Source organism: Mus musculus, chromosome 17, assembly GCF_000001635.26.
Source record: "Mus musculus strain C57BL/6J chromosome 17, GRCm38.p6 C57BL/6J".
Taxonomy (NCBI): Eukaryota; Metazoa; Chordata; class Mammalia; order Rodentia; family Muridae; genus Mus; species Mus musculus.
Window position 1 is genome coordinate 45502018 of NC_000083.6, and position 20172 is coordinate 45522189.

General features: G+C 51.7%; 1 protein-coding gene across 5 annotated transcripts; it reads left to right on the forward strand.

Annotated features, from left to right (window-relative positions):
- Positions 1-1497: 1497 nt before the first annotated feature.
- On the forward strand, positions 1498-18826 carry Aars2 (alanyl-tRNA synthetase 2, mitochondrial). 5 transcript variants are annotated; one of them, XR_385317.3, is made up of 22 exons: positions 1498-5064; positions 5502-5693; positions 6464-6609; positions 6848-7015; positions 7379-7523; positions 12475-12620; positions 12768-12876; positions 13228-13266; positions 13383-13494; positions 13928-14061; positions 14436-14580; positions 14804-14976; positions 15085-15198; positions 15288-15436; positions 15676-15813; positions 15895-16004; positions 16133-16241; positions 16521-16643; positions 16838-16948; positions 17496-17579; positions 17687-17797; positions 18269-18826. XR_385317.3 is itself a non-coding variant. In NM_198608.2 (22 exons), exons 1-22 carry the CDS (start codon positions 4837-4839, stop codon positions 18431-18433), a joined length of 2943 nt encoding a protein of 980 aa, NP_941010.2. In that variant the 5' UTR covers positions 4824-4836; the 3' UTR covers positions 18434-18826. The 5 variants fall into 5 exon arrangements, 4 of the variants coding, with proteins under 4 accessions (NP_001344929.1, NP_941010.2, XP_017172929.1 ...); NM_198608.2 differs by having other exon boundaries at positions 4824-5064; positions 15296-15436; NM_001358000.1 differs by lacking the exon at positions 12768-12876 and having other exon boundaries at positions 4815-5064; positions 12906-13266; positions 15296-15436.
- Positions 18827-20172: the final 1346 nt, after the last annotated feature.

The window sequence follows — 20172 nt, forward strand, 5'->3', positions numbered from 1 at the left end:
ACTGACTGAGATAAATCCTGGGCCTCTAGTATCTGCACCCTTAGCCAGAGCTTAGGAGGCCCATTTTTTATATCCCAGGTGAGACAACCCCATAATAAGTATATCACCTGGACAGGCCTCTCAGAGACTGAACTTTCAATGTCTAGGCTACGTCCTTGCTAAGAGGAAGTTTGCGGAGCTGGGTTCCCTGCACTGTAAAGGTGAAAAGTCCCTCTCTGTCTCTGTCCATCAGTCCAGGATAGAATTTATTGACCTTGAGTTCCTGCTCTCAAAGCAAAGGGGGAAACCAGAAAAAGCCTGTTCCATAGGGTGTCACTTCTTTTAAACAGGCCAAACAGAAAGTGAAGGTGTCAAAGACAGCTGCTTTGTACCTTCCGAGATAAGTAGGTCAGGTGGAGACAGAAGAGAAGCCCCTTGAGAAGAGAAAACCCCATTCTTTACTAATCATGTAGGCAGCCCTAGGGCAGTGCTCACCAAAGCCCTGCAGAGGGATAAGCAAAAAACTGCCAGCATTTGCATTTTAAACCACAAGGTGAAATTCCTCCAAATACCAAGGCAGCTAAGCAGTTCTCCTGAAAGACCGTCCCAGGTTGGTAACTTCCTGTCTGACAAGCTCTTTCCACCTCTGGCTATCTTGGGAAGGTACAGACCTTCGGGTTAATGTCTTCATCAGGTGACTGTGCCACATCAAAACGATTGCATTCCCAGCCCCAGCCCAAACCTCTTTGCTTCATGTAGAACACCACATGCAAAGAAAATGATCACTTTTTAACAGCGAGGGCAAATAATAAGAGGGGAAACCTTACTTCTAATAAAAACAACTAAAAAAAGAAATGCATTTCTAAGATCCATGATACATGGTCCCCAGGTTCAGTTTCAAACAGCCCAGGACAAGCAGCGGAGGTGCCTATTTATTCAGAGTGGACCTGGCCTCCGGGCTCTCCCGGCATCCCTCAATTCTTACCTGTTACCAAGTATAGCTGGCATATCCTGCCCTCCACCCTGAACTCACCAGCCCAGGGGCTGGGCTGTCCATCCCACAGATGTTCCTCCCTACAGAATGCAGACATTTTGGTTAGCTGCCTCTTCTGTACCTTTGGCCTCCTGGCTGCTGTACTTGGTTCCCCTCGCTCCCTTCCCCTCCCCATCTCCCCACATGGTTGAGGGTCAGGACCACTTCCCAGATGTGTCTGCCTCTGGCTGTGCTCTCCCCCACATATCTACAATAAACGTTCTCCTCCATCATACCTAGAAGCAGTCATGGCCTTTCCTTCCCTTTTTATTTCTCTCTCTCTCTCTCTCTCTCTCTCTCTCTCTCTCTCTCTCTCTCTCTCTCTCTCTCTCTGTCTCTCTCTCTCTCTCTCTCCCATGAATGAATCTTCAAAACATTAAATGAAAGAGGCCAGCTGCAGGGGCTGAGAGATGGCTCAGCAATTAGGAATGTGTGTTAAATCTGAGTACTGAGAAGAGAAAGACCAGTTCCACAATGATCCGATTAAAGCAAGCTTTATTGAATACTGGCCAGGAAGGTGGACGCTGGCTGTTTCTGTATCTGGGATTCCCAAAGAAACAGAGCCAAATCAGATCAGTCAGATGCCTCTAAAGGTAGGAACCCACAGCCTTTGGTACTTCCTGCTTTTGTCCAATCAGGGCTAAGCACACATCCTGATGTGCTTCCTGCCTAGGCTGCTCCCTGACTACATGGAATTAAGCACGACCTTGCAGTTGTGGCAACCAGTCTTGTTTAATGAAGTAAAAACTGTGACTTGTTATCTCACATGAACAACAGACAGGCCCCAGCATTTCAGGAAGCTATCTGTCCTTGGGCAAGTGTGGCTTCCAGGTTAACTTTAGCCCTTACATGTGCTTTTTCAGGAAGACCAGAATTCTGTTGCCAGCGCCCACATCAGGTGGCTCGAGACTGCCTGTACCTCCTCCAGCTCCAGGGGATTCAACACCTCTGACCTCACCAGGCACCTGAACAAATTCTCTGTCTCTCTCTGCCTCTGTCTCTCTCTGCCTCTGTCTCTCCTCTCTCTCTGCCTCTCCCTACATGTGTGTGTGTGTGTGTGTGCCCATAATTTTTAAAATAATAAAGAAGCCATTCACAAAAGACCACATACAATTGAAGCTATTGGTGGAAATGTCCACAATAGGCAAATCTATATAAAAACAAAAAACTGATTAATGGTTTCCTGAGGCTAGGAAGGACCAAAGGACTGGGGAATAAGGATCAAAGAACGCAAGATTGTTTTCTAAGGTAGTCCCAGTGTGCTGGGGGGTGATTTTAGAAATGGCGGTGAATATGCTAAAAGCTTTGTCCACTTCCTGTGGGTGTGCTTTTCTTGTGTATGTGATGGATGTACAGGCACAAGTGTGGGGTGTGAGGACACCCTAGGGTGCTGGTCCTCGCCTCCCACCTCTGAAACATGGTAATTTGCTGGCCATCACTACAATTCGCTGCAATCACCACCCTGGTTGGCCCACGTGCTTCCTTCTTTCTGGAAACACCTCCTGCCTCACTGTAGGAACATTGAAAAGGTGAACAGGCCTGCCTGGGGATTTGAACTCGAATCTTCACAGTTGTATGAGGAGCCCTTTGCCCACTCCACTGACACTCTAGTCTTGTCTTATTTCAATAAAACGACATTTTGCTGCTTCTTGAAAGAGGCTAGTTCTCCCAGGCTGGCCTCAAGCTCTCTCTCTAGCTCAGGATGACCTTGAACTTGCTCCCATCCTCCCGCATCTTCATCTGGAGTGCTGGGGTTACAGGTGCTCGTCACAACGTCCAGCTTATGTAGTTCTGGTGGATGAACGCAGGGCCTCACAGATGCTAGGCAAAGCCCAACTGTTAGCTCTCCAATCCAGGACAGAGAACTAACTAAGGTGCCTATTTAATGGATCAAAGTTCTCCCAGCATCCCTTAGTCCCTATCTGTTACAGGATATGGCCAGCATATCCTGCCCCCTGCCCCCTATCCTAAACTTCTCCAGCCCAGGGGCTGGGCTACCCTTCCCCCAACTACCCTTCCCTATATAACCCAGCCATTTCTGTACCCAGTCCTTTTGCTTCTTCTTCTCCTTCTCCTTCTCCTCCTCCTCCTCCTCCTCCTCCTCCTCCTTCTTCTTCTTCTTCCTGACAGGGTCTCTGAGTAGGCCTGGCTGTCTTGCACTCTGTAGTTCAGGCTGCCTTCAAATTCACAGAGAGCCACCTGCCTCTCCTTCCCAAGTGCTGGGCGTAAGTGTGAAAGCCACTATGTGCTGCTTTTGAGTTAGTCTAAAGTACAGATTCGCTACTATAACACAAGGGCAGAGGATCTCCTTCTCCTCTAGCTGGGAAAACGGGCTCATCGCAGTTAGTTAAAGAATTTCAGTGTTTTCTCAAGGTCACCAATCTCAAAAATCCCCATCTGGCTTCAGGTTTCTGTTCCAAACACCCTGGAGGAAACCAAAAGAGGCAGAACAACACCTTTAACCTACATGGAAAAGAGAAGGCAGAGGATCACGGGATAGATATACAGGCTTGTCAGAATTCACTATTGCTATAGAAACTCAAGTCCAAAATAGACTATGTATTCCCCGAAAAGAAGCTGTGCTTCAAAAGTTCAAAAGACCCAAATAACACACAAAGACTGGTGGCCAAAAGAGCCCCCTGGGTGGCCAAGGCTGTCCTTCTGACCACAAAGACCTCAGTTCTGTAACCTCTAGTGCAGTGGCTCTCAACCTTCCTAATGCTTCAACCCTTTAAAACAGTTCCTCATGTTGTGATGGCCCCTAACCATAGAATTATTTCATTGCTACTTCATAACTGTAATTTTGCTATTGTTACAAATCGTAATGTAAATGAATGATATGCAACCCTATGTGGTTGCAACCCACAGGGTGAGAACCACTGCTCTGTTGGGTCTTAAACTTGGCAAATCCCTTTCTCTTCCTAGATCTGCTAACTTTCCCAGACTAAAGGTCAAGCAAGGTCATCATGAGAAGTCCTTGAGCTGTCTAGCTGCACCCACAAGGTCTGTTACCATAGAAAGGAAGTCAAGGGGACTGGGCCTGCCAGGACAGGTATCTCTTTTCTCTCAGCAAAATTCAAAGCCTCAGGGCCCTGGGAGGCTCATGGAAAGCCATCGCCACAGCTCTCAGCCAACAGCTTTGTCCTGACCTGTCGACCTGGATTCTCTCATCCCCAAGCAAATTAAAAGACCAAATGTCATTAAGCAATTAATAATGGAGCAGATGCAGTCTGGCTTCTGTGTCTCCACCAGACTCCTGCTCCAAAGAACCTGCTTCAGTCCCTAAGGACAAAGTGGCTCTGCAAACCGAGGGCAGAAGAGGACCTGGCAAGGTCTTAGAGCAGTGCCTGGCACTTACGCAGGGTTCTTGACCACCTCTTGAATACTCACGATCCCTTGGCACTCTTCAGCCTGGATCAGCACAAACCACACGGTCCACGCACCGAATTGCACCCACACCTGTTCCTTTGCAACTCCACAAAATCAATAGCACAACAACCATTACTGCCAGAATACAGATTTTGGAAGCAGAGGCATTGTGTTAATATTGCTACTAACGTTCAAAATACAGCCTAGCATGTAATGATCTTTTTATAATTATCTGTTCAATCCTGGATGAATTAAGGGCCTACTCTATGCAAAGTTACGGTATGCTGAGCCGCTCGCCAGGGGAAGAAGTCCCCTTCTTGGGGAAACACTTTCACTAGAAGCTGAGACTTGCCCCCCCCCCAAGTCTTCCACCCGCCAGGGGCCGCTGTAGGAAACACTAGGCGTCCTTTCGAACGTCACTCTTTGACCCCGCGAAGCCGTTGCCCGGAGCTAAGATGGCGGTGGCGTTGGCTGCCGCAGCCGGTAAGCTGCGGCGAGCCATTGGGAGGTCGTGCCCATGGCAGCCTTTCTCAACCGAGCCCGGTCCACCCCACGGAGCGGCCGTGCGGGACGCCTTCCTGAGCTTCTTCCGAGATCGCCACGGCCACCGGCTCGTGCCCTCCGCTACCGTGAGGCCGCGCGGCGACCCCAGCCTGCTTTTCGTCAATGCAGGCATGAACCAGGTAGGGGCGGGGCCACACCGATCGGGGGCGGAGCTCGGGAGTCAGCCTGAGAAAAGCGCTTCAGGATTGGACCAAAAAAGTGAGGGGCGGAACTCTGAGTGGAAGAGAGGCTGGGTAAAATGGGGTGGGGGCCTGGTTAGGTCTTGGGGAATTAGCTTGGAAACTTGTGGGGAGAAATTAAGTTTATTATCTCTGGATAGCAGCTGTGAAGTCCTGAGGGGCAGGCTCTGAGTGGAAGACTATTTAAATAAATAAAATTCATCCATTGAGTAGACATTTATTGCACTCCTGCTAGGTGCTTGGTAATATTCTTGAAGCTTTGATTCTGTCCAACCACTTCCCTTATCTGTAAATTTTACTACTTTTTACTAGGCAGAGTCTCTTGTTTAAGTTCATTTACCTCTTCTCTACCCTTCCTGACTTTTATGTGCTTCTAGTTCAAGCCCATCTTCCTGGGCACAGTGGATCCACGAAGTGAGATGGCAGGCTTCCGACGTGTAGTTAATAGCCAGAAGTGTGTCAGGGCTGGAGGACGCCATAACGACCTGGAGGATGTGGGGCGTGATCTCTCTCATCATACGTTTTTCGAGATGCTTGGCAACTGGGCTTTCGGGGGTGAATATTTTAAGGTGAGTTTCCAGGGAGCTCTAGAGTTAAAGTCTTTGAACCCTGAGTGCTGGATGTTGTGACCAAGAGCTAAACACAGTGTGTTATAGGGGAGACAGAAAGATGACTGGGTTGGTAAAGTGCTTGTGGATTCCCCAGAACTCGAATTTAAAGTGCGGGCTAACGGTGTGTGCCTATGATGCTGGAATGGCCAGATGGGAGATGGAAACAGATCCCTGAAGAAGTTCACAGACAAGCTAGTCTGGCCAACATCAAAGTCCCAAGCTAATGAGAGACCCTGTTTTAAACAAAAATTAGCTCCTAAGTACAGTCACCCATAGTTGTCCTTTGACTTTCACAAGCACATGTCCACATGTTACAGGTGTGTACACCACACATACACGGGCACGGGCACACACATACACACACGACATCCAATAGGAAAGAATATGCCTCACTTCGCTGATTGAAGGAAGGGGTTGTCTCCTGCTTAATGGCTATTTAAAAGTTAGCTGAGCAGATAGCCAGGCAGCTGTATTGAGATTGTCATTGGACATGAAGTCCCCAGGTCAGGGTGTGTGGGTTGAGAGGCTTAAGGAGAAGATAGAATTCATCTGGGTCTGGAAAGAAGGTAGGCTTGTAAGAATGGGGACAGGAAAAACTCAAGGCAGAAATGGACATGGCTTGATCTGAAACTAGGGTGGGTAGTGGGAATGGTTTTTGTCTTGGCCTCATGATCTTGGGTGGCCCCAATGTCACATCTCTCCACCCCCCGTGGTGGTTTTGCCTACAGGAGGAAGCTTGTAGCATGGCCTGGGAACTTCTGACTCAAGTCTACGGGATCCCTGAGGACAGGTTGTGGGTCTCCTACTTCAGTGGTGACTCCCAGACAGGACTGGACCCAGACCTGGAGACCAGAGACATCTGGCTAAGCTTGGGGTAAGTCAGGCCCCTTCTTCTGTCCCTCACTGGCAATGGGAAGAGTGGAAAGCAGACAGTCAGTACAAACCCTCATGAGTTCGGTATGTGCCAGCGTCCTGTATGTCACTCAGCCCTAGGACCCTTCTTCCTGAGCTGGACTTGGGTGAGAGGTTGTCATAGCAGGAGGCAGGGAGGGAGAGGTTGCCAGCTTCTGAACATGCCAGTCTCCCACCACTTATATGGCTCTCTCCCCCAGAGTGCCTGCCAGCCGTGTGCTCTCCTTCGGACCACAAGAGAACTTCTGGGAGATGGGAGACACTGGGCCTTGTGGGCCTTGTACTGAGATCCACTATGACCTGGCTGGGGGCGTGGGAAGCCCCCAGCTGGTAGAGCTTTGGAATCTGGTCTTCATGCAACACTACAGGTAATGGTGGCCATGGCTACCATTAGTTGTTGGCTTAATTTAAATGTTTTTTAAAAAGAAAAACTGATCTAATTTTCGTCCTTGTCCATGACAGCCTGGACTAGTTAGTTACTGATGCTCTCTGGCCTCCTGTCATACAGTGGAGTTAAGCTTGGGGATTCCTATGGTTTTCTTCTAGCGTATCTTGCTTGGCAGGTCTCTCTAAAGACAAAGACTCTGTCTTAGCGGGCATGTCTAGGTCCATCTGCCCTCAGGTCCCTGCTACTCTCACGCCGTGGGTTATCAGGTTTCTGCTGAACTCGAGCACCTGCCTCAGACCTGCCAGACTCAGTTGGCCTCACCTTTCGCACTTTTCCTGGCCAGAGAGGCAGATGGAAGCCTGCAGCTGCTGCCGCAGCGACATGTAGACACAGGAATGGGCCTGGAAAGGCTGGTGGCCGTCCTGCAAGGCAAACGTTCCACCTACGACACCGACCTCTTCTCTCCACTGCTCGACGCCATACACCAGGTAAGCTCCCTTCTGCCTCAACTCCATTGTTTTGTTAGTTTTCCAGGTGTGTGTGTGTGTCCGGTATTGGCATTATAAGCATATGCCACTGTGCCAGCAATTGTACGTGGGTTGCAGAGGTCAACGTTGGGTCCTGGTGCTTATGAGGTAAACACTCTACTAGCCGAGCCATCTCCCCAGCCCCTCCTCCCCTGGTATTGTTGAAAACTTAAGAGTATTCCCAACATGTGGTAGACGGTACAGACCAAGGACCCCAGGGTATCAAGTATACTGCTGCCTGATGCCCCTCACTCTTCCCCACATCCATTCAAAATGTGCATGTGTCCCTTATGAAAGGTTCTGGGCTTGGGGCTTAAGTGGACACTGAGGCAGATCGTCTATTTGGGTAAAAGAGTTATTAAAAGATTTATTAACTTCACAGTCAGGAGCATGGCAGGACTCTGAAGAGAGTTCAGACCCCAACACCATTCTCCAAGGCTGAGTGAAGGTCCTTTCTTTTTTTTCTTTTCTTTTTTTTTTTTTTTTTAAAGATTCATTTATTTATTATATGTAAGTACACTGTAGCTGTCTTCAGACACTCCAGAAGAGGGCATCAGATTTCGTTACGGATGGTTGTGAGCCACCATGTGGTTGCTGGGATTTGAACTCAGGACTTTGGAAGAGCAGTCAGCACTCTTAACCACTGAGCCATCTCACCAGCCCGTGAGGGTCCTTTCTTAAGAGGTCTTAGAGGAAGGCAAAGGCCTTCATCCCACATAGTTGATAAGTAGTCCACAGCATAGTCCTGTATCCCAGAGGAGGAATATGCTTGTCAGAGAATGTCGGGACATGATGAAAAAGGCACATCTGCTTGAATGCATCCACTGTACTGTTAGCCCTCTAGTGTCCTGAGCCTGTGGACCGACTCGGGGAATTAAGAGTAACAGCTGCCACTCTCCTGGCATCTAGGCACATGAGGAGTCTAGTGTGTTAGGGGAGATAGAATAGGGCTTTTGGTAGAGGGCCTGCCATTTTCTTTAAGGTGGCAATACGAAAGAGGTTGCTGCAGGTGGGTGTGGTTTAACTAGCTTCCCTCATCCAAAACCTTTATGCTTGGTACAGAGGCTCAAATAGAAAAGATATGGAGATATCTGTGTGTGTGTGTGTATGTGTGTGTGTGTGTGTGTGTGTGTGTGCATCTGTCTGTCTATCTGTCTATGTCACGTGTATGTGTCTGTGTGTATATCTATCTGTCTGTATGTCTGTCTGTGAGCATGTAAGTGTCATGTGTGTCTCTGTGTGTGTCTGTGTATACCCACAGAGACCAGAAGAAGGCATCAGACCACCTGCAGCTGGAGTCACAGGTGGTTGTGAGCCACCCAGTGTGGGTGCTAGGAACCAAACTCAGGCCCTCTGGAAAAGCAGCAAGCACTCTTCATCTCTCCGGCTCCTACCTAATGTGTTGCTTTTAACGGCACTGTTTGAAAAGTCTTTACAAACACAAGTTCTATCTCTAGGTAGCTTCAGTTTTATCAATTGTCCTGAAGTTTCTTGGCTCTCAGCCAACAGGAAGTGTAAATTAGATCCTAAACTAGGGACCTCCTTTTCCTTTCTGGGCCCTTCTAGTAGTTCCTGCTTTGGGGGGAAGACAGCCAGGTAGCTGAGGTCAAATCCTATGAGATGCGGGTGGAGCCCATGCCCCAAGAGCTTTTTTGCTGGGTAGCACACCGCTGTTGTAAGGCTCCTGACATCTGATTCAGGAGTCTGTGGGCCGTGGCACAGGCCAGGCCACCTTTCCTGGGTCATTTTCTTAGTATCCCATGAGCTCATCCAAACATCCGCGGTTGGGTATGAGGCAGTTCTACCTCTAGGCATTGGTTGACTGTCAGCCTGGGACAGCAGGGGTGGCTAAGCTATGTGTCTGCTGTCCTCTGGCTGGCTGGCTCCAGCTCAGGCCTGTCCTTATCCCAGCTCAGCAAGGATCCAAGAAGGAAGACAGAAGGGAGGTATCCTTCCATTGCATTTCTTTTTCTTTTTTGAGATAGGCCTTCATGGATCCCAGACCGGCCTCAGACTTGCTGAGTAGCCAGGGGTGACCTCGATACTCTTGCTTCCAGATCCTAAATCCTGGTATAACAGGTCTGCAACAGCACACTCAGTCCTTTCTCCTATATTCTGCTAGCCAGAAAAAGTCACTGGCCAAGAGATAGGGAAATAGATGTTACCTGTTGATGGAGAGCAGCTTTAAAAGCCTATGGCGAAGTGGCCTGTGCTGGGGGAAAGGACAGTTTTACAGATAGTCTTCTGCAAAGAAGATAGCCGGAGTCACATCTTATGGGGTCTTGAAGTCCAAAGTGAGGCTTTTATTCTGTGCCTGGGGAGAAAGGCTTGGGTGGAGGGGATGCAGGAGCTGTTGAGCATCCTCCCACAGGGAGGATGAGTCAGAGCCAGATCCCAGCAAAAGCCAGAGAGCCACTGCTCCAAGTTATGAATCCAGGAGGAAACCAGGGCGGGGTGCAGGTTAGATGGTGGCTGAAGAGTGGACACTATCAAAGAAACAAGATATCTCACCGAAGTGATCCATCAATGGGTGGGTCTGGGGGAATGGCTTAAGCAGCATAGTGAGTGGCAGATTAAGTAGCATGCTGTGGCATGTTTGAGTGTATACCAGCTTCCTCTATTCCCACTCCCTGACCCCTGACCATCACCTCTTGGAAGATCAGAGAGACAAACGGGGTGGTGGTGGGAGGAGTCTACCAGCCTGCCCCCAGACTTCACGTCTGCTCCAGATAGATAGATAGATAGATAGATAGATAGATAGATAGATAGATAGATAGATAGATAGATGTATGTTTGGGGGGGGTTGTTTGTTTTTTAACTAAACATTCTCATGTATTCTAAGCTGCCCTTGAACTTGCCAGGTAGCCAAGGATGGCTTTGAACTCCTGAGCCTCCCACCTTTTTCTTCCAAGTTCTGGGGTTACTGGACTAGATCTCTATGCCCAGTTTTATGCAGTGCTAGGGTGTTAAACCCAGGGCTACATGCATGTAAAGTAAGCATTCTGTCAACTGAGTCACGTTCCCAAACCCTTTTCTTCTTTAAAGCAAGTGTGAGGCCAGGCATGTGAAGCCAGTATCTGAGTTCAAGGCCGGCTTGGTCTGCATAGCAGGTTCTAGGTCAGCTTGGGGTACGTCATAAGACCCTGTCTTTTTTTTTTTTTCCATTTTTTATTAGGTATTTAGCTCATTTACATTTCCAATGCTATACCAAAAGTCCACCATACCCACCCACCCCCACTCCCCTACCCACCCACTTCCCCTTTTTGGTCCTGGCGTTCCCCTGTACTGGGGCATATAAAGTTTGCAAGACCAATGGGCCTCTCTTCCCAGTGATGGCCAACTAGGCCATCTTTTGATACATATGCAACTAGAGTCAAGAGCTCCGGGGTACTGGTTAGTTCATAATGTTGTTCCACCTATAGGGTTAAGACCCTGTCTTAATAAATCAATAAAAAATAAAATAAGCAACAGTGATAGCACCTTCTAGAGAAGTTGATTTAGGGATGGGTGGTGTTTTAGGACTTCTATAGCCATAATAAACACCATGACTTAAGCAAGTTGGTGAGAAAAGGATTTATTTCAGTTACATTTCTATATCATAGTCACTTCAGTGGACGTCAGGGCAGGAACTGAAGCAAAGGCTATGGTGGAGAGCTGCTTACACGCTTGCTCACTGTGACTTGTTCAGCCTGTTTCTTGTCTTTCGAGACAGGGTTTCTCTGTGTAGCCCTGGCTGTCCTGAAACTCACTTTGTAAACCAGGCTGGCTTCGAACTCAGAAATCCGCCTGCCTCTGCCTCCCGAGTGCTGGGATTAAAGGCGTGCATCACCACGCCCTGCATTCAGCCTGTTTCTTATAGGACCCAGGACCACCACCAGCAGCCTAGGAATTGCTCTGCCCACAGTGGGCTGGGTCCTCCCACATCCATCATTAATCAAGTAAATAACACCACAGGCGCAATTGCCCACAGGACAGTACGGTGAGGCAGTTTCTCAGTGGAGATTTCTTTTTCCAAGATGACGCTAGCTTGTGTCACGTTGACACAGACCCAGCCAGCAGAGATGGGGTGTGCTTCAGGGATGCTCTGTCCATGGAAATTGAGCAGGTGATGGCCACTATGGGCCTTTTAATACTCAGCACTAGCCCCACAAGGTCCAGGGAGTCCTATGCCACCGTTGGCTTTTCCAAAAGGCCATTCTGTTGCTTTGGGGTTTGGGTTTGTTTGGGGTTTTTTTAGTTGTTTTTGTTTTGTTGTTGTTGTTCATTTGTTTTTGTTTTGTTGGTTTTTGTATTTCATTTTTTTCAAGACAGGGCCTCTCTGTATAACTCTGGCCATCCTGGAATTTGCTCTGTATACTAGGTTGGTCTCAGACTCAGAGATCTGCCTGCCTCTGCCTCTGCCTCTGCCTCCCCAGTGCTGGGAAGACCATTCTAGGCATTGTTTACTACTCTGGTTGTTGGCGAGAACCTGGGAGAGTGGGACCTAAAAATGAGGCAGACTAAAGCCCCATGCAATAACCAACTTTATTCAGAGCATCAGACAATTTATTGATAAAACGAGTCACCTTCTTACAAGAGTAGGGGGTGTACAGTCACAGGTATACAACCCACATGTGACAAAAACATTTTTTTCTATAGAGGCGTATGAATAGCAACAGCTGAAGTAAACTCACTCCTATCCACTACCCATGGAGGAGCATGAAAACACATTCCAAGAACAGCTCTTGTGTTTTGAAGAAACTAGGATTTCTGGGAGTTTTCTCACAAGTGCAGAGAATTCTCACAGGATGTCCATTCTTGGGCAGCAGGCGTTCCTACAGGATGTGGTGGTCAGTTTTATGGCTGTGAACAAGCATGCACCTGGGCCAGGTCAGGCAGGCCCAACACCTGTGGCTACTCTCCTGCCTTACAGAGCTGCGGGGCTCCCCCTTACTCTGGCCGGGTAGGGGCAGCAGATGAGGGACGGATAGACACAGCGTACCGAGTGGTAGCCGATCACATCCGCACACTCAGTGTCTGCATTGCTGACGGTGTCTCCCCGGGGATGTCAGGTGCCCCGTGAGTCTGGAAGGGCAGGGCTGGGAGGGGGGAAATGGGGAGGTGAAGTCAGGTCAAGAGCTCAGAGGGAATAGGCGAGCACCCCACTCCCCGTATTGCTGGCTGGATGATGCTAGGCGGTCACGTCTGTGCTCTGAAACCCTCCAGGCTAGTTCTCCGTCGGATTCTCCGCCGAGCTGTGCGCTATTCCACAGAGGTCTTGCAGGCACCTCCTGGCTTTCTAGGCAGCCTGGTGCCAGTGGTGGTAGAGACACTGGTAAGTACAGAACCTCCTCCTTTCTGCAGGCCTTCTGAGCCCTTGGGAGCCTACCACTGAGCCCCAGCTGTGTCCCACCCTCACTGTCCAGTCCTGCACCCCGTCAAGGAGGCTGAGAGAGCTGGTCTTGCTCACAAAAAGCAGGGAGACCTTGGAAGGACGTTCATTCAGGGTGCTGGACCTTTGACCTCAGGGTTCCCTTCCACTTATATGCCTGCCCCACTGGGAAGTCACTTCCTTATTTGAGTCCCTCCCCAGTTCTCAAAGCATCTGAGCCCCCTGGGCGGGTGTCCCTTGATGCCGGTAAGGAGGAAGGGTGGGCTGTTTATCTCTTCTCTCCCACACCCCCAGGGATCTGCTTATCCAGAACTTGAGAAGAACTCAGTCAAGGTATTGATTGAGGTGGGGAGGGTGGGTGGGGGTGGGGAGGCTGCCCGAGAGCTGTAGGGAGAAGCCCGTCGTCTCCAAGGAAACCCAGATCCACTCCCTGCCCTGCCTCGGTTCAGATAGCCAGCCTGGTGTCAGAGGATGAGGCAGCCTTCCTGGCCTCCCTGCAGCGGGGCCGGCGGATCATCGATCGCACCGTCAAGCGCCTGGGCCCTTCTGATTTGTTCCCTGGTGAGTTGGGAGCCTGGCCAAAGCAAAGGGATTCTCAGGCTCGCCAGGGTGAGCGGAGGCCCAGAGCTTTTGGCCTACCAAGGACTTCAGACTCACACACCCCGCCCCCAGTCCCCAGCTTCTGCCGGAAGTTTCTCCCAGTTGCTTTAAACCTGAGCACCACAGGAACCCTGCCCTGCCACCCCCTCTCCTAACCACCCACCCACCCAGCCCTTGTTACCAAAGTCAGCTTCATGCTTAAACCGAGACCACCAAAATGCATTGAGTTCTCATCTTTATCTGACCTTGGAACCCGAAGTTTCAAAGTTTCAAGATGGCGCCTCACACACTAGAGGGGTTCGTGTGACTGAAAAAAAACCCTAAGCTGGCTTACTTCCTTCTCTTCCCTTTGATCTGCCACTCCCACCCTCAACCCTCTGCTCTGTGTCCTCAGCCGAAGTGGCCTGGTCATTGTCGCTGTCTGGGAATCTGGGGATTCCCCTGGACCTGGTGGAGCTGATGCTGGAGGAGAAGGGGGTGAAGCTGGACACGGCAGGACTGGAGCAGCTAGCCCAGAAGGAGGCTCAGGTACAGGCCGCCAGGCTCGGCAGTGACCCGGCCATTCCTCCCTCAGCCCTTAGAGGTAAGGAGACAGAACCACGGGCCCTGCTCGGTCTGTAGAGAGGAGCATCAGCCCCAGTGACCAAACAGAAGGAGAAGAAAGGGCCAGGGGTGCTTGTGGGCAAAGAGACCTGACCCTGAGGCGCCTGTCCTGTCTAGTTTACTAGCCACCTAAGATAGCTCTCTAGAGGCCAGCAAACCCCCTTAGGTCTCATTCCACGCAAGCTGCAGGGTCCACAGAGACAGGGCTTTCAAAGGCTCAAGTCCTATCCCATGGAGTTCTCTGTGCACCTGACACCCCCTCAACACCTCCCTGCCACCCACACACGATTGTATTGCAGCACCGGGCCCAGCAAGCAGAGGCAGATCAGGAGGACCGATTGTGTCTTGATGTCCACGCACTGGAGGAGCTGCACCGTCAAGGCATACCCACAACTGATGACAGCCCCAAGTATAACTACACTCTTCACCCCAACGGGGATTATGGTGAGAACCTAGACCCAGGCTGGTAGGCACAAGCTTACCTGACCTTGACTGGGAAGGAGAGAAATGATAGCTACCAGCCTCTTGCATTGCCCAAAGTATCCAGCAGGGGTCACTACCTCCTTCATCTGGAAATGCCTTCTCCTTCACCCTCTAAAGCCTCATCCCAAACCCATCATCACATCCCCGGGGCCCTAACACTGATAAATCCTTCTGCTTCTGGCAGAGTTTGGCCTCTGTGAGGCCCGGGTGTTACAGCTGTATTCAGAGACTGGGACAGCCGTGGCCTCCGTGGGAGCAGGCCAGCGCTGTGGCCTCCTATTAGATAGAACCAACTTCTACGCTGAACAAGGGGGTCAGGCTTCAGACCGAGGCTACCTTGTCCGTACAGGGCAGCAGGTGAGTGTCAGACACCCGGGATGGCTCCCGTGGGAGGCAGATGTGAGGCCACACCAGTGGCGAGACATGACCACAAGCAGTCATCTGACTACCTCCTCTTCTCCCCAGGACATGTTGTTCCCTGTGGCTGGGGCTCAGCTCTGTGGGGGTTTTATCCTGCATGAGGCCATGGCTCCCGAGCGCCTACAGGTGGGGGATCAAGTGCAGCTGTATGTAGATAAGGTAAGGCGCCTACTCCGGCCGCTCTTGATGTCTTGTAGCCCCTCCACCTCCCCTCCCCGGCCCTCACCCAGGACCCTGGGTAACAAAAGCGTTCTAGGCCTGGCGAATGGGATGCATGGTGAAGCACACGGCCACCCACCTGCTGAGCTGGGCCCTTCGGCAGACCCTCGGACCGACCACCGAGCAGCGGGGCTCCCATCTCAACCCCGAGCGGCTGCGCTTTGACGTGGCCACCCAGGTGAGCTGGACACAGAAAGACGGACTTTATGGGAAGTGGCATGCTCCAAGACAGACTAGGATCGACCATTGTCGAGGACCCGGGGCTATGGGTTGGTACCACGGTACTGTTCCTTGGACCCTCACCTCAGCAAGGCCACCCTATTCAGGACGGTACTTTTACCTCCAGTTACTCCTCACCTTGTGGGCAGAAGCAGTTACAAAACCTCTGCCTATCGCTCTGTGTCCCCGCCCTCCCAGACCCTACTAACCACAGAGCAGCTACGGACAGTAGAGAGCTACGTGCAGGAAGTCGTGGGGCAGGATAAGCCTGTGTTCATGGAGGAAGTGCCCCTGGCACACACTGCCCGCATCCCCGGCCTTCGCTCACTGGATGAGGTGAGTCGTAGACGGTAATCCCGGAAGGCTTCCCTTGTCCGTTGCAGGCAGCTGACGGCCCTTGCCCCGCCTTCCTCTCAGGTGTACCCAGACCCCGTCCGGGTGGTGTCCGTTGGGGTTCCTGTTGCCCACGCACTGGGGCCAGCCTCCCAGGCTGCAATGCACACCTCCGTGGAGCTGTGCTGTGGGACGTGAGTCACTCTTGGGTCACCCTGCCCCTGAGCCCTGGATCCTCGTCCTCCCTTAACCTTGGCAGCCACCATCCCTTGCTTTGGGCTCGGACTTCTCCCTTATCACCCCTTTCCCCGACTTCCTCTAGGCACCTGCTAAGTACCGGGGCCGTGGGAGACTTGGTGATCATTGGGGAACGGCAGCTGGTCAAGGGCATCACTCGCCTACTGGCCATCACTGGGGAGCAGGCCCAACAGGTTAGAATACTAGAAGCCCTGGAGACTTCTGAATGGGGGGTTGGGGGTGGAGGGGTGAGGGGAACACACAGCTGACACCCAGGCTCAGCAGTGCCCAGTGGTAACACACACTGCTGGGACGTAGCATCTGCTGGCAGCTAGCAGCAGCTAATTTAGGCCTGGTTCCTTGACTGGCCCCAACCGGCAAACATTTCTAATACTGCCCAGACTGCAGTGAGGTGTGAGACCCTGTCCTAGGAGGGTGACTGTATGCCTTCACATTCTTGTCCCCTCCCATAGGCCCGAGAGGTAGGCCAGAGCCTGTCTCAGGAGGTGGAAGCAGCCAGCGAGCGACTAAGTCAGGGCAGCCGAGACCTGCCGGAAGCTCACCGGCTATCTAAGGACATAGGACGTCTCACCGAGGTCAGGGGCCACCCTCACCACTCCAGTCCCTACCCTCCACTGGCCGTGTCCCCTCCTCTGTCCCTTCCTGGACCCTTCCCGTCCCTCCCAGCCTTCCAGCCGGCCTAGATGTTTGTCTTCAGGGTAGGTATGGTGTCCACCCTGGCACTGTCAGTCAGGAGAAGGGCAAGGGTGACACACGGCTCTGACCATAGGTAGCAGAGTCTGCTGTGATACCTCAGTGGCAACGGCAGGAGCTGCAGACCACACTGAAGATGCTACAGCGCCGTGCCAACACTGCCATCCGGAAACTGGAGAAGGGCCAGGTAAGAGGAAGTCAGCCATGCCCAGTACTCGTGGACATCACCTCGCTCACCCTAGGAAGCTTCCAGAACTGGGATAGAAGTCAGCTGCAGGATCCTACTTGGTGTGCTCCCATGTCCCTTATCACCAAGCCACTCCCCACCTCTGCCTGGCCACAGCTCCTACCCCTCCACCACCACCACCACCCCACCCGCCACCGTTCCCATTAGGCAGCCTCCTGATTCAAATGCTGTTCAGCCTTAATTGCTCCTTGACTGCTAGTTCCTGGTCCCCTCCCCGGCCATCTGCGCCATCTGGTCTTCCTCCTCTCACCTTCAGCAACTGTTGTAGGGCCCTGTGACAGAATAGAAGAGCCAAGACAGTCACAGAAGGTCACAGATGGGACCCAAGAAAGCAGGCCATGCCAGGCAGAGCCCCCGCCACCTCTCCTCAGAGTTAATGGCATTTATAGAGAGAGCAGGGGAGGGAGGGAAGGAGGGAGAGAGGGAGGGGCTGTTTAGGTCTCAGCTCAAGAGTGGAGCATCCATCACTGGCCCCTCTGCCCCACAGGCTACAGAGAAATCCCAGGAGCTGTTGAAACGACACTCGGAGGGGCCTCTGATTGTGGACACTGTCTCTGCCGAGTCCCTCTCAGTGAGTGCCATGCAGTGACCTGCCTGGGGCCTGCAGAAGGCCAAGTCCTGCCTTGGGAGGTCCCGGGCCTCGGGGGAGTGGTGGGTCACTGTGTCACCCTCATACAGGTGCTGGTAAAGGTCGTGCGGCAGCTGTGCAAACAGGCCCCTAGCATATCCGTGCTGCTGCTCAGCCCCCAGCCCACTGGCAGTGTCCTGTGTGCCTGCCAGGTGGCCCAGGTAAGAGGGTCCCAAGAACCCACCCGAAGTGGCCCATGCCTAGCTGTTTCCACCCTTTTTATTCTTCCAGACAGGAGATGTAGGGTTCAGGGAGATAACCTGTGACAGGAATAGAGGCAGTCTCTCCTCATCCCTAAAGATGCCCCCTTCTCCTTCCCAGAAGGCATTGTGAAATTCCTTAGTCACCTGCCTCAAGGCCCCAGTTCCTTGCAAACAAGTCTCAGACACTCATCACTTCCATGCGTATTCCCAGTCCAACCCGTTCTTAATTGCCTCACCAAATCCCCCTTCCCTGGGCCCAGCCCGGGAGAGGGTGCTCATGGCTGGTGGCTGCATCCTTCCCTGGGCCCAGCCCGGGAGAGGGTGCTCATGGCTGGTGGCTGCTCCCTTGAGGGTCCATCGAATGGGTAAAGGCCGTGAGGACTATTCCACATAGCTTCTTCCCCTTGTGATTCTCTCCCCCACCCCCAGGATGCCACGCCCACCTTCACTGCTGAAGCCTGGGCACTGGCTGTGTGCAGCCACATGGGAGGCAAGGCGTGGGGCTCCAGAGTGGTAGCTCAGGGGACTGGACACACGGCTGACCTGGAGGCCGCCCTCGGGACAGCCCGAGCTTACGCACTCAGCCAGCTCTGACGAGGACCACCCAGGACACAGAGGAACAAGAGGCAGGCAAGCATCTGGAGCCCTCATGAAACCACAGAGCTTTCCTGGAGGCTGAGGCAGAGGACCAGCAGCCGGAGGCCAGGTATCTGAGCCAAAGAAGGTCACCCGGGCCACCAGGAGACTGTAAGAAACAAAAGCCAACTGAGAGGCAGCAACCTCAACAGATGTGAAGACCCGGGCTGCTGGAGCTGGGAGCAGCTAATAAAAGTCTTCCACAGGACTGGAGACTTGGCTCAGTGGTTAAGAGCACTTGTTGTTCATAGAAAGGACCCAGGTTCGGTTCCCAGCATCCACATGGAGGCTCCCTACCTCCTCACGCACTAGAAATACATGTGGTACACAATAATACAATAATTTGGTGTATGTGTGTGTGTGTGTGTGTTTAAGTGTTTCACAAAGGATGGAAAGTTCTAGAGGATTCTGTCTTTGGAAAAAGAGTGGCCTGTTCAGCCATTTAAAGTGCCCTGTGTGCTTCCAGAGGCCCAGGTTCCGCTCCTAGGACCCACGTTTGACTCACAGTCACTTCGAACTCCAGCAGCAGCGCACCCATTGCCTTTTTCTGGATCTGTGACCCCTGCAAATATGTGGCATACACAGAGGAAAAAGTGCCCCTCCGCATGGCATGAGTACCCCATCTGTAATCTGACCACTCTCTCTAGTAGAAAAGCGCCTGGTACCTCAGCCTGGGCCATCCAAGCACACATGTTCAGAGGGTCAGGATTGGCTGGATACCAAGAAGAGTCTCTTGGCTATCAAGACCCAGAAATGTCATGTGAAAATCAGACCAGTGGGGCACACACCCCTGGTGCCATTTGTGACTAACAAACGACTGAAGTAAAGCCAAGACAGCTCACTAATGCTCTGAGAAACAGGGCCTGGTCCACTGACAAGTGATGAGGACCAGATGTAACAGCTTTCCCCTTATAGAACCTGCTTCCAGGGGAAGCCACAGAATTGTGGGGGGAGGGGTGTCATCAAGAATGAGAAATGGAAAGAATGGGAACAAGAAGACACCATTGGTATCACTATCTCTGGGAAGGGTGTCTAAGGTACAGGTGTGAGCCTTGAGGAAACCTAAGGGAAGTGTTTGAGCTGAAGGAATGCCCGGGTGAGGCCACGGGCAGTCAGACCAGTGATGGACTTTTCTTGCTGAGATAGGCTCTGTTTGGTTGGCCTGGAACCCCCTGTGTAGGCCAGGCTGATCTCGTAACAGAGATACACACCTGTCTCTGCCTTCCAAGTGCTGGGATTGAAAACATACACCACCAGGCCTCATCAACAACAGGCTTTTAAAAGTTAGCACAGGGGGCTGGTGAGATGGCTCAGTGGTTAAGAGTGCTGACTGCTCTTCCAAAGTCCTGAGTTCAAATCCCAGCAACCACATGGTGGCTCACAACCATCCATAATGAAATCTGATGCCCTCTTCTGGAGTGTCTGAAGACAGCTACAGTGTACTTACATATAATAAATAAATAAATATTTTTTTTTAAATTTAGCACGTGCCCCAAGGTGGAGCTGAAGCAGAAAACAACTGAAGCCGGGCCTGAGCAGATTGCTCAATAAAGTATTTGCTCTTTGAGCATGGGGACCCAAGTTCAAGTGGCAGAAGCCACAAAAGCCAGCCTTGGTGGCGCACCTTCATAATCTCCCAGCTGTGCAGTCAGGGAAGAGTGCACAGAGACGGGGCGGGGGGGGGGGGGGGATGGGGA